Raw genomic sequence first — 14,740 nt, 5'->3', positions numbered from 1 at the left:
GTCCCTAAGTATTTAAGGGAGTGTTGTGCCATCTGAATGCTATAGGTGGCTTGGATGTGTGCCGTGTCTGACGGTGACATCTCTAGGGGGAGGGTGCTTGCTTTATTCATGTTTGCTTTATAGTCAGAAATTTACCCATACATTGTCAAGAGATCCTGGAGTGCCACCATAGACTACACGGGATCAGTAAGTGATATTAGAACGTCATCTGCATATGCTGAAATCAAAAATTGTGCACCCCTGACCATGATTCCATGAATATCTGGGTGATCATGAATAGCTTGCAGAAGAAGTTTCAGAGACAGCACAAACAGCAATGGGGAGAGCAGGCAGCCCTACCACATGCCATTTCCCAACCGAAAGGGCATATTAGGGGCTCCTGGGACCTGTGCAGTTACGTTGCTGTACATAGCTCATACCATGGCGAGATAAGGCGGTGGGAAGGAGACCGAATAGATAGGGCCAAGTGACCCTATCAAAGGCCTTCTCTGCATCAAGGGAGACCACTAGGGGTGGAGTTTTGACTGTAACTTGTCTCCAAATCAGATCTACGTCTCTACGCGTTCTCAAACAATTGGTGCCCGGGTATGAAACCCACTTGGTCGGCATTGATGTTGCATTAATGTTGTTAAAAAAGGGTTCAACCTGTCTGCCAGTATCTTGCGCAGTATCTTTGAGTCATGATTGATAAGGGAGATGGGGCAATAGTTTTCTGGCAACAAGGGATCTTTGTCGGGTTTTGGTATCAGGAGCCAAGTATATGCCAAATATATGTCCCTATCTGGGGCCCTCCGTCCTGAAAATCGTTAAAGTGCAGTTTAAGCTTAGGGGTCAGATCTTCACTAAACACCTTATAATATCCGCCATCAAAACTGTCTGGACCCGGGACTTTGTTCCCTTTGAGGGCCGAGATCGCATTGTCGATCTCATCACTAGTGATCCTTTTGCTAAGCTTTCCCACTGCTTCAGGGTGTAGTTTAGGTAGTATTAGTTTGGGAAAAAAGGCATCTACGTGCTCTTTCTCTTCGTAAAGTGGGGTCTGGCCCCGTGGGGTGTGGTAATACAAATCCTTATAGGACTCCGTAAATACCGAAAGCAATGTCCTTCAGTTCGGTTTTTAATGTCCCGTCCCTGTGTCTAATACTCGTTATGTGTGTCCGTCTCTGATTGGGCCACAAGGATCTCGCAGGAGTGAATCCATTTTATTGTCCTTCTCGTAAAAGTCCTCTTGGACCACAAAATATTCCTGGTCATTTCTTCCACTAGGAGGTCCCGAATAGACAACCGTACCACTTTCAGTTGAGGTAGGAAGTCTGCAGTGCAGTCTGATTTATGGCGTTGTTCCAAGATGCGCAGTGATTCCAGTAATGAATGCAATAATGGAGTATTGCGTTTCTTTTTTACCATCGCCAGCTGAATAAATGTTCCTCGAATAATCACCTTATGAGCAGCCCAAACCGTACTCGGTGTATGTTCTGCCGTATCGTTTTTTATAAAATAATCCTGTAATTCTTTGCGAATAGCCTAAATGATCATAGGGTTGTGCAGCAAGGAAGCATTCATCTTCTAGGACCACTGGGAGGCCATACACAGATTGACTAACTTGAGGGATACATCCGCCTGGTTCCACCAAGTGATCGATCCAATGCCACAGCCGACGACGTGGGCCAGACAATGATTGTTAACAAGGAAATAATCTATCCATGAATACGAGTCATGGGGCGCTGAATAGAAAGTATAGTCTACATCAGTTGGGTGTTGTGCCCTCCAGACGTCTAAAAGCCCCGTAGTCTGAAGGAAATTGTGAACTAATTTGTCCTATCCTCCTCTGCCCTGTGAATGTGGGACCCCTCGATGGCAGGACACGGCACAGCATTAAAATCTCTACCCATAAGGATCATGCCATGAGGAAAAGCCCTAACTTTTTAGCTGTCAGAGAGTCCCAGAAGTCTGCATCAGGGGTATATTTATTGATCAAATGGATCACGTGGGAGTGTAGGGTACCAGACAGTATCTACCCTCAGGGTCCAGGTCTGAACCAGTGATACAAAGTGGAGATTTATTGTGAATCAGAATCGCCACCCCATTAATTTTACGAACGGCTCTAGCTTTGTAAGCTACTCGATATGAGGGATCCTTCAGTGGTGTGCCAGCATGTATGGGGGAGGTGTGTTTCTTGGAGAAATGTCTGAAGCCAACCATTTCAGCTCCTTAAACATAAGGTGTTTCTTCCTAGGGGCATTCAATCCCTTAAAATTAAAATATGTAATCTGTAATGTAATTGTAGTCGACAAGTTAGAGAACTAACGTCTGTGTCAAAAGGATAATTAAAAAGGGCAGCGCCCCAGATCCAGCCCCCCCCACCCCCCACACCTTCAGCCCCCCGCAGTGACCAGAAAAACAGATAGAAGAGGAATAGAAATGAAGAAAAAGTAAGAGAAAAGAAAAAAGCATGAACCAGTCGTGCCATTCATCTAGTATTACGAATCGCCAGACCTCTATGGGGTTCAGGTATCGTGCAGGAGTTGGTGACTCATAGACCGAGACAGAACCACATATCCTGCCATATCAAGCAATACCAACATTATAACATATTTATCAGAGGTCTCTGGGGAATGCCCATCTCCAACCTTGAACACTCACATTTGGAGGTGGGGTGGGAGGGGGCAACAATGCCAAAAGGGTTGGGGGACAAAATTCCCATTCTCTGCCTAGACCTATTGATCTGAGCAATGGAGGGACCCAGGTGTCAATCTTTCCTAATGATCTATATGCTAGGGATCTAGCTTCCTGGCTCGAGGCAAATTGTTGCCGTGGATACCCACTACCGCTGCCTAATTTTTTGTCTATAACAATTCCCAAATCCTTCTTGTGTGTGGTTATTCCTAATTCACTACCTTTTAGGGTGAAAGTTGCTTGTGCATTCTTGATCCCGAAGTGCATAACTTTGTATTTCTCTATATTAAATTTCGTCTGCCATTTTAGTGCTTAGCCCCCAATCTAGCCATATCCCTCTGCAGCAAAGCAATATCCTGCTCACATTTTATTACTTTACAAAGTTTTGTGTCATCTCCAAACCCTGAAACATAGCTTTCAATGCCTATTTCAAGATAATTTATAAATATGTTAAAAAGAAGCAGTCCCAAAGCAGAACCCTGAGGGACACCACTTATCCCTTTTGTCCAGCTTGAAAATTTGACATTAATGACAACTCGTTGTACTCTATCCTTAAGCCAATGTTCTACCCAAGAACAAGAATAATCATCTAGACCAATTTATTTTAGTTTGAAGACTAACCTATTGTGAGGAACCGTATCAAATGCCTTGGCAAAAGCCAAGTAGATCACATCCACTGCAACACCCTGATCTATATTACTACGTACTTCTTCGTAGAATGCAATTAGGTTAGTTTGACATGACCTAAGTTTCATAAAACCATGCTGATTATTGCTAATAACAAAGTTCCTGAATATTATCCCTTAATAGCCCTTCATTTATTTTCACAGTTACAGAAGTTAAGCTCACAGGTCTATAATTTCCAGGCAAGGATTTTGAACCCTTTTTAAATATAGGAACGACATCTGCATTCCTCCAATCCTCCATTACAGTACCTGAAACAAAAGAATCTTGAAAAATTAAATACAAAGGTTCACTTCTTTCCCCACTTAGCTCCTTAAGTACTCGTTGGTGAATACCATCAGGCCCCAGAGCTTTATTTACATTAATTTTCTTTAACAGCTGTAGCACCTTGTCGCGAGTCATGCAATCATAAGTTATCTGCAAGTTTTTTGCAGCAATCATTTGCATATCACTTACCATAGGATCCTCATTAATATATACTGAAAACATATACATTTTTTTTAAATTACTGCCTTTTCCTGCTCTTCATTAGCTAACAGATCCATCTCTGTTTCCAGTGTACCTACACTTTCATTTTTTGTTTTTTTTAGAATTGGTGTACTTGAAAAATTTTGGGGGGTTGGTTTTGCATTATTTGGCTATCATTTTTTTATTTTCTAGTTTAGCCACTTTAATTGCCTTTTTGCAAGCATTATTGGCTTCCTTATATCTTATATAGGATGCCTCTGATTTGTCCAATTTAAATGCTTTAAATGCCCTTTTCTTATTTTTAATCTCTTGTTTTACTTCACGTTGGTTTTAATTTGTTTCTTTTATATTACCCAATGGTACATACTGAGAAATAGTTTCCATTTATCCTCAGTGTTTTTTTCACTAAGAAGTTTATGCCAGTCGATATGTTGTAGAGCTGCCCTAATCTTAATGAAATTGGCTTTTTTTAAATGATATGTTTTAGTATACCCATGTGCTTTTGCTTTTTTAAGTTTATTAAAAAAATTACCATATTGTGATCACTATTTCCCAAATGCTCCCCTACTTGAATGTTGGTCAAAAGATCAACATTGTTTTTTTATAGCGAGATCCAGACAAGCATCCATTCTAGTTGGTCCTTGTACCATTTGTGACATGAAGGTGTCATTTAACACATTCAAAAACCTGATTCCCCTTGCTGAAGTACTAATCCCTCTATCCCAATTTATGTCCGGGTAATTAAAATCTCCAATAATTAATGTGTTACCCCGATTTGCAGCTTTCCCAATTTGCTCTAACAACTGTTCTTCCTCATTAATATTTACATTAGGTAGTTTATAACATATCACAACCAATAACTGATTTCCCTTTGTTAGCCCCAAGCAGATATCTACCGATAAAGCTTCCACATTTTCCTCGTCACACTACACATGCCTAAGATTTGACTTTAACTCATGGTTGACATACGAACATACCTCACCACTCTTTTTATTTTTCCTATCCTTCCTAAATAATGTGTCTTATCCCACCATGTTTCTGTTATGCCTATTATATCATATTGTTTAGTTTATGCTATTGCCTCTAGTTCCCCCATTTTGTTATTTTATTGTTATATGTATTTTTAACATTTTGGATTATAAACTATCTGACTCAGAAGCATCAGTTCTCTCCATCAATTCTGATGTGGTCTAATTTTTCAGAAGGATGCGACTTAAGGAATTATTCCATTACAAAAAGAGCACTGAAACCACAATGGATTACAACAACAGGAAAAATAATTTCAGTCCAGCACCAGGACGGAATGCCAAACTGAGTAGTTACATTGAAAGTTTTCATCTGAGTGCAGTTTCCTTGACAACCAAGCAAAGCCAAAAGAAAATATTTCATAATCTCTCAGTATAGGAACAAACGGCCATGAATGACTTAAAAAATAATTATGCTTTCACCATCAAACCAGCAGACAAGGGAGGAGCAGTAGAGCAGTAGTGATAATGAACACCCACGACTACATAAAAGAGAGGGACAGGCAATTGTCAGATGACAAATTCAAGTTTTAGAATGTCCCAGGTTATGTGATGTTTGCAATATTTTCAATAAAACCGTTGTGGTGTTGGAAAGATAGAGGAGTATGACATGTACAAAGGTTGTTATTTTAACTTTATGGTTTTGGATCTGTATTCTTGTTATTTCTGGGTTATGATGGAAGACTTGGATCAGAAGCTCAAAGGTAAAATTACATTGAAAAGAAAACATAGGGCAGCCCTGCATAATCCCTATTCTAATCATTATTGAAATGAAGGTGTACAGTTGGTCATAAAAGCCCCTAATGAGGTGAAAGAAAAGACAACAAATAATATATATTTGAAGATCAACATTAAATGTGGGCACAGCCACCTGGTCAAGTGGTTTGTGTGCATCCAGGCTCACAAATATTTGTTTTGGATGCCACCAGTTCTACACTGTAATATATTTATAAATTAAATGTGTTTAGATTGTCTTTGATCCTCCAGCTTTCCATGACTGGCATATTACCTCTTAAACATTCAAAACTGTACCAAAGGATGAATTGAAAGATATTATCATTGTTATAAATATTTGATACAGCACCCAGAGAATCTTGTTGCTAAAAAAGGTAAGTAAATATGATAACATTAATGATGATGAAAGTTTGATACATTTATTGAATTCATAAATTAAGATAACATATTAGAAATGATGGACTCTCCTAAATGAGCCAATTCTTGGGCTCATGGCACCCCAGTCAGTATATCTTCTGTACTCTCCAGGTCTCAGGTAATACTGGCGGCCCTTGTAGTTGGGCTCCTCATAGAACATCCAATATCCATCAAGCACCTGGCAGGAGTTGATGTCATGGTAACGGAATCTTTCATGAGTATTAGGACAATCTTCAGTGAACTCCATCATCTGACCTCTGAAGTCATCCCTCTCATAGACCTTCACCCTGAATGATCCGTGGTGCTTTATGAGATTTAAAATATATATATTTTATTAATAGAATTAAAAAAATATCATAATTTAATGTAAATATCAAGAACCTATACTGTGAGCATAATTTTGACATTGACCCACCTATTTCCATGAAAGCTAATGCTGGCTTAGTCACTTAACAATATAATACATAAAATGTATATAACAATGTAATACAAAAAGATTAAAAATATATTTAACAATGTTATTTAAAAAACAAGGTTATATTTTCAAAAGTGAAACCTTTATTAATTATTAATGCCAACCAAGAATGCTTTTTTTTGGAGAGAAACTTTAACAATACATTTGTAAAAAAAATGCTTAACTTTTCTGGTAAATCTATTTACCTGTGGGCTAACACGGCAGGATCTGATGGAATCATTGAAACCCATCCATTGCTGAAAATTCGGATATGCTCCCCTGCTAAGGTAATACTGGTGTCCTCTGTAGTTTGGGTGCTCATATAATATCCAGTTTCCACTTTCCACTCGGATGGAATTGCAGCGATGAAAATATGAGGTCAAGTCTGGACACTCAGAGCTACATTCATAAGAGCGTCCCTGAAAGTTACGATCCTCGTAGAAGACAATCTATAAATTGAATTTTGCATTAGAAGATTTTATACTTTTAAATGTATTAATTTTTATTTAGTTGATAATGATGTATCAAACGTAACAAGGGCTCATAAATTACACAAATGTATAAATTGTACAATTACTAAAGCTATGAAAATGGTTTTAATAAAGGAGACAAATATAAAGTAATGCTAATTTGATTACTGTATACTTATATAAAGTAATATATTATGGTCCTGGTTTGTAATACATGCATATATTACCATTCCTGTGTCCTTTGGCAAATATGAAGAGACAGACAGGGTTTGGCAGGGACTGAGCCACCTCATGGTGTACCAGTAGTACAAATTGGATGACAGAAAACCCTCATCATGGCCATGCTCCTCCCATCCCCATCCATTGCAGCAGCATTATATTAGCTATCTAATGGCTAAAGTAAGAAATGTTTAAGCTATTTTACCTACATTTTAAACTCATTATACACTCTGCTCACCAGTTCTTCAGTTGAAAAAAACTCTATGGGTTTGTTTACAACTTTGTCACTACGTTTTATTGACTTGCCACTACTCTTTATGATGCCTGTCGCTACTGCTAACGAGAAGTTCCTGACTGCAAAGTTTCACAAAATGGCAACAGCATGTTACAGGCTACCAATACTGAAAGCCAGTCACTGAGTTGTGGCTAAAGGCTCCTGTTACCTCTAACATGGTGTAAAGTGGTTAATGACAGCTAAATCCTTATACACCCTGTTGAAACCATACGTCGTGTTCCAACCCTGTCATTAAGTTTAACTAGCATGTCTTCAAAATATTAACTGCTGATTCAAATGTTAACAGATAATTTAACCATTGTTTCTAATCTTTATTTTGTTGGAACATAAATAATACTTTTGTGAGATAATCTTACCTTTCCCATTTTCAGTTCCGTTTTACTGTCAGTTGATCTAGTCAAGCAAGTTGTGTTAAAATGTTGGCTGAAGGGCCCTTATATACCATCTATAAATCTATTGCTGATGCTTACATACATTGAAAGCTGTGCTGTGCTGTTTTCTTTCCACCAATAATTGGAATGTATAGCTATTGTTTTCTTTTATTGTGTTTGAAAAAAGGTCTGTATTTCCATTTGACTGATGTGTGTGTGTGATTCATGAATCCTAGAATGATCTACACACAACCTTCTGAAAGGGCTTTTTTTGTGAATTGAAATGATTTTAACATGTGGCAGGTCATGTTATAGTTTCTATAATGATAATTTAAAAAATGTTTTATAATTGATATCATTTTCTTTCAGAATTTTTTTTATTTAGATATGTTATAAGATGTTTCTCAGTTTACTATCAACATGTGATTAAGCACTAACATATATTGTAGTCTTGGATGTTAGGTTTGGACTGAAATTCAATTTGGCCAAATTTGCGCAAAACAGGAGATATGAAGAATTTCTGTTTTCGAAGAGGTGCTAATTTTTATTTGTGATTTGGAGTGTCATTTCTGGAAGAGGTTGCTTTTAAAATGGAGAAGGGGCTATTTTGGGGGAGTTTTTAACACACTGTGAAGTGGTCTGCTTAATCATATGGACTGGATCTTCTATTCAGTCAAGAGGTAGCAAAAAAAAAAAAAGTAGATTGATGATTAGGTAACAGCCATGTTGATTTTATTTACCTATCAAGTGACTTTACCAACAGAGGGACACAGACCACAAATGAGACAGTGTCATTGATGGAGTCATCTAGCAGCTAGCACTACCAAGAAAAATAGAGAAAATGTTAAGTGGGATATAGAAGATTAGTACTTGGCAGTAAATGTTGTGATTCATTCTAGTGTGAGACTATTTTACCAATATAATACATGTTTTGAGAAAAAGGAAATCCTGCAGTGTCAGGATACAAAACTAATTTTACCTAGTCTGTGTCATTGATTCTATTCTTCTTTCTTTCCTTGTGATCACATGTCGTGATTGTTTTTAGTCCGATCCCTTGACCACATGTTACTGTTCCTGTTTCTCCTCGATTTGGGCATAAAATCTTTATTAGTTGCCAACAATTTGTAATCTATCATTCTTTTTGAGCTAGTGTTCTCAGTACTGTTGAGTCTGATCACATGATGCATTAATTTCTGTCTAAAGTTTTAAGCCTACATTTCCCATTATTCCTTTGTGATCACGTAGTCTAGGCAACTTGACGCCTCCTGGCAGATGCATGGGCTCCAGATACTAGACCGTCATATGGGACCGCTTGGTGAGCTTGGGCAAGCTGGTGCCTGGCTAAGGATGTGGATTCTGTTTCAGCACCTGTGACTGCAACTCTTTAGTTCCTTACGTCTTCTTTAGAGGCTGGCCGTGCGTATCACACTAATAATTTGTATAAGTCTGCCATTTCTTCTGCACATGAAGGTTTTGATAGTTACCCCAAAGGCCAACATCCTTTGGTGTGTCATTTGCTTTGGGGATCTCATGTGTCACGTCCACCTATACCTCGTTACTCCTCGCAGGGCTCCTGTCCAAGCGCCAGCCCTGCAATGTGCCTTCAAGACCGGAGGGGAGATCAGAGATCTCCCTCCCTGGTCTGCAGGCACCTTGCTGGCATCCGGCAGGGGAAGGAGAGAGGACCCGGGAGCTCACTTGTGAGCACGGAGCTTTACCGCCATTCCATGCTGCTGCCACCAGGCCGGGTGGCTGCCTAGCCAGTCCGGCACCACACTCACTAATGCTGACAGCAGTGACCTGTCAGCATAGGAGGCCTGAAGAAGGGAGCATGTCTCTCTATCACCGCAGGGCAATTGTCACAGCAGGGCAATGTCTCTCTATCACAGCAGGGCAAGCGCCAGCCCTACAATGTGCCTTCAAGGACCAGAGGCGAGCTCAGAGAGCTGTTATAGTGAGTGCTTCCTTCTATCATGATTACAATTATAATTTTACATGTGCTGTTCCTTTTTGTCTCTTTTATTTTGAGATCTCATTTGGACATTGTGACAACTAAAGTGGAATATCCTCTTGTGAGTAGGAATAAGATAGTTTTAAGTACCTTTTGTGGCAGCACTGTTGAATCTGTATGGAATTACACCTAATAGTGTGTTTTGGCACAGTGCCCTTTAGTACTTTGTTGTAAAGGTATATTACACCAGTGTATGTACAGTTTCATGTTTTTTAAAATTTTCACTTTATATATTTTAAATAATCACTAAGGGGGGCGTGGTCTGATCATTGCCGAGAGCAGTCGTACACCTGCAGTGCTCCGGACCCACAGCGGCGTAAACTGCTTGTCACACATTACACTCAATGGTTATCCAACAATCTCCCGACTTCTGCACCCCGTGGCATCATGAGGAAGTGGACAAAATAATTAAAAACCCACTCAGACGAAGGAACTATGAAGATTAGGGATCTTTCTGGCTCGGTGATGCTAAACTTCCAGGCCTCGTCTTCGTAGGAGGATCTTCTGGATGCCCCAGACAAAATATCAGAGTCTGATGATTCTTTCTCTGTACTCTCACTGGGAGACCTGTGAGCTCCAGCAAGTAAATGTGATATTCTGGGCCTGCTGAAAAATGTACACACCCTATTCCACAGGGACATTGCGTTGCTTGGGGAGGGGGTGTGAGCCATCACAGATAGGGTGAGAGCCACGGAAGAAGATGTCTCTTCACTGGCACAATGCCAAATGTGCATAACATAAAAGCTGTAAATAGAAGAAGGGATAGTGTACCAAAAAGTGGAGCTGTGATAGAAGACAAATGTACAGGTACAACTAATCAATTCAGATAAAGAGAAAGAATCTCAATATGTTAGTATGAAAAATAAAAAAACTTTATTAATGAAAAGATGTTAAAGTTGCCCAATGGCAAATGTAATGTGTGCTGTGTACAAACAATAATGTGAAAAACTCAGATAAAAAAGGTGAAAAAAATACCTAATAAGTCCTGAATAGGAAAATAATAGATCTAAATATATTATCGTTACCACGTGGGGTAGCAATGATCGTGATAACTAATAAGTTAATTTTTCTATAACAGGATCAAATAAAATTGTATCACAAGTATCACACGTCTATGCCAAATATACTACTCAACAGATATGTAACTGGGAATAGCTGATCAATATAAGGTTGCTATTATGGCATGAATACACAGTAAATTGCAAACCTCAACAATGCTTGCTGCCTATAATAATTATGTGTAGATAACGAGTTCTAAAGTGGACTCCAACTCCCATGAGTGTCAGACATAGGTCTATAAATGAGTCTATCTGTCAAATATGATAATGCCTAGGACTGGAATGGTGACGAAAAAAGGAGGGAGGGTGGAGGTAAGATACCTAGCCTAAGACGGTCTAAATATAGGTAGCCTCGATTCGGTGTAAATATTAAAGCATATAAAATGAGAAAATCAAAAGGCAAACACCTATACTAAGGTTCACTTGTTATGGTTGTTGGGGGACTTATTATGATTATATATATATGATTAATATGTGCTTGATTAAGTCTGTGTGTATGGAAGATCAGGAATTATCTTCAAAGGGAGTTTCTGTTTAGATAGTTGGAAAGATACAGCACCTGAACGACACTGCTACATCCTTGGGAAAGTTTATCACATTTACACATCAACTAGTCTTCAAAGGAGTCTCTATCTAGGAAAAAACACCTTAGGTTAGAGGCAAAGGGATGCCTGGGAGAGTTTACACATAAATAAAATAACAGGATAGACAACACTTTGGGCCTTTGGAAAGTAATTCACATTTACAAATCAATTGAGCTGAGGAATTTGCTATTTACAACATGGGAACCAATTCCTTTCAAAATAGAAGATACTGACATCACATTAGATTAGGTTTGGTAAGACACACATGCTGCACATGACATCTCACAGCATATACACAATGTAGCAGATATTATTAGATAAATGGAATGTATGAGTTGTATGAATGTGTTTTAACTATAACTCTGTACCATTCTTCTTCTGTGATATTTAACTGGGCAGATTCTAAGTAAAGATTTCTCTCTGGTAAGAACTATGGTGTTGGCTGTTTATTTGTAATATCGGGTAGAATACCTTAGTAGTGCTAGTCATATATTCATCTGGACAAGGGGATAAAGATATATGTTAGTTCTTGGAATAGGCGACACAGGGATATTACATTCCACCAATCAGAGTGTTATGAGTTGTAACGGACCGTTTCAGCAGAAAAGGGTAAAAATCCGTTTAGGCGATAATCCCCTTTTCACAGACAGGCACAGCTACTGTAAAAGCACCAAAACTCACGAATTTGGATATAAATGAATGCACCAAACTCCTGAACGGCATACAAGGGAATAAGGTAGCACTCCAACTGGAACCTCACGAAAAGCTGCTAGCAGACGAACAGGAAAAGCATACATCCGCTTATACTCCTAGCAATCAATCTCCAACAGCATACAGTGAATCCCCCCAAGAACGAGACAAGGCTCCGTGTTGAGGGTCAAGCAGTGGTCTGTTTATTGAGGGCTACCTGCCCCTGTATTTATGCAGGTCTCCCACCTGGTGGACACTCCCCTAGGGGACCAAATGGAAGACTGTAACACAGACAGACATGTATCACATTTCAGACTTACAGAAGTAAAACATCCCCACAATGCATCCTGGCTTCCTCCCTTCTGCCCTGGAGATAATTGGAGAAGTAATCCAATTATCTCCCAGGGCAAAGACAAAACTCCATTACACATGTGGAAACACAAACACAGTCATCTGCTTTAAAATATATACAGTTACTTGTTACACATTAAATATGGACATGTTACATATCCCCAGATAGCTCAGGTCTGAGTGCACATTATTAGGTGAATGGCACTCAGACCACCCGAATACATTTTAATTGCCATGGAGCCAAAGTCTTTAATTCCACGAACAGGCTCCATGGCATGCTATCTGGGTACTTCCACATAGATTGCGATACAAATTCAAAGTCCCGAATAAGAACCAGGGGGCTGGAGGCTCAGCGGTGCCTGCACGTAAAAGTGTCCGCTGATAGTGCAGGAAAGCCGGGCAGACCAGCGCTGGCTGCCCGGGGATCTCCAGAACACCGTCATCGTGTGGCGGCTAAATGTAACCACGACCACACAGTAACAATCAATTAAGCTCCAGTTAACCGCAGCTACTGGGTGGTCAATTGCCGGCACACGCTTGTTAAGCCGCGGTAAACCGCGGCTTCAGGGAGGTCAATAGAAGGCACACGCCAGCTTCTGGGTGGCCCATTAACAACGCCGGCCGGCTTCCCACGACTCTGGGGAGGCTGAAAAGAAGCTGTTTGTTCGGTAGATAGAATCTACCGACCGGCTGTGCAGAAAGGGAAAAATAAACCTTTCTGCACAGTAAAATTAACCCTTTAGCTGCCGGTCCATAATCCAGAGGCAGCAGGCGGGCAACCAGGCTCCTCCAATACAATGTGGCGAGATTGGTCTCATCACATCTCTCCCCCTTTCCAAAAAGACTAACAGGGTACCTGACCTCCTGCCGGTCAGTGCCCTTGTTAGTCCAGCAGCCCACCCTCAAAGCAGAAAAAACAGTACAGCCCACCCACAATAAATGGTTACTACACCTGGGTAGAGGAGAAGTTTGTCCATGTCCAGGTGCCTCACCACGGCTGTGTAGGGGACTGGTAGGCTGCCTTGGTGGGTTGCTGAGTGGGCAGAGACCAGCGGTACTCTGTCCTGGTGCCAGCACTACCACCGGAGTAGTCTGGTTGGAGCCTGGTTGCTGGAGACGGACTGTCTCCCCCTTGGATACACAGCTCTGTTGTAGGGGGGGGCTTGGACCGACCGTCCCTACCCCCTGTGCGGTGAGTGCAGAGACCACGGTCCCATCTGCACCGGTGGGGGGTTTACAGTCTCCCCCTGGTACATTAAGCTGTCGTTGGGGAGAGGGGGTAACAAGCTCCTCTCCCGATAGAACACTCTGCCACTGGGGAATTGAGACTGGGTTCTCTATTCCCTGCCCATTAATGATCCACCACTGGGGAGAGGTGGTAACAAGCTCCTCTCCCATACATACTTCCAGTCTTTGCGGAGGGGGACCGACTGTCTCTCCTCCCAATGCAGAGTCCTGCTGCTGGGGAAAGGAGACTGGGCTCTCTATTCCCTGCTGGATACTCTTCCGCTGGGGACTGGAGACTGGGCTCCCAATTCCCAACAAATCACACTGCCGCTGGAGAATGGAGACTGGGCTCCCAATTCCCAGCACATCACACTGCCGCTGGGGAATGGAGACTGGGCTCCTAATTCCCAAAAAATCACGCTGCCGCTGGGGAGGGAGGACACTGCTCTCCTCTCCCTGTACTTCACACTGCCTTCCTGGCATATCACTCTGCTGCTGGGGGGCAGGAACAACTACCTCTGCCCCCTGTAACTCAGCCTGCTGCTGGGGAGGGAGGACGCTGCTCTCCTCTCCCTGCACTTCACACTGCCCTCCTGGCATATCACTCTGCTGCTGGGGGGCAGGAACAACTACCTCTGCCCCCTGTAACTCAGCCTGCCGCTGGGGAGGGAGGATGCTGCTCTCCTCTCCCTGCACTTCACACTGCCCTCCTGGCATATCACTCTGCTGCTGGGGGGCAGGAACAACTACCTCTGCCCCCTGTAACTCAGCCAGCCGCTTGGGGAGGGAGGACACTGCTCTCCTCTCCCTGCATTTCACACTGCCGCTGGGTAATGGAGACTTGGCTCCCAATTCCCTGCAGGACCGGTGGAGAGACCTCGGTCCCATCTCCACAGGCCACCTGGGGTTCTTCCCAGTACATCTCCTCATTATCTGCCCAGCTGAGTGGGTCTGGATCTGGGTCTCCGCTTTCCTGCTGAGCCTTCTCACTGGAGTGGAACAGAT

The 14,740-nt window shown here is 41.5% G+C and overlaps 1 protein-coding gene across 1 annotated transcript; it reads right to left on the bottom strand.

The window, feature by feature from the left end:
* Positions 1-5,985: 5,985 nt before the first annotated feature.
* On the bottom strand, positions 5,986-7,892 carry LOC134570792 (gamma-crystallin 1-like). The gene is made up of 3 exons (XM_063428767.1): positions 7,800-7,892; positions 6,666-6,908; positions 5,986-6,309 (listed from the first exon to the last, which is right to left on the bottom strand). Exons 1-3 carry the CDS (start codon positions 7,806-7,808, stop codon positions 6,037-6,039), a joined length of 525 nt encoding a protein of 174 aa, XP_063284837.1. The 5' UTR covers positions 7,809-7,892; the 3' UTR covers positions 5,986-6,036.
* Positions 7,893-14,740: the final 6,848 nt, after the last annotated feature.

This window comes from Pelobates fuscus, chromosome 8 (assembly GCF_036172605.1).
Source record: "Pelobates fuscus isolate aPelFus1 chromosome 8, aPelFus1.pri, whole genome shotgun sequence".
Classification (NCBI taxonomy): Eukaryota; Metazoa; Chordata; class Amphibia; order Anura; family Pelobatidae; genus Pelobates; species Pelobates fuscus.
This window is presented reverse-complemented; position numbering and strand designations above follow the sequence as displayed.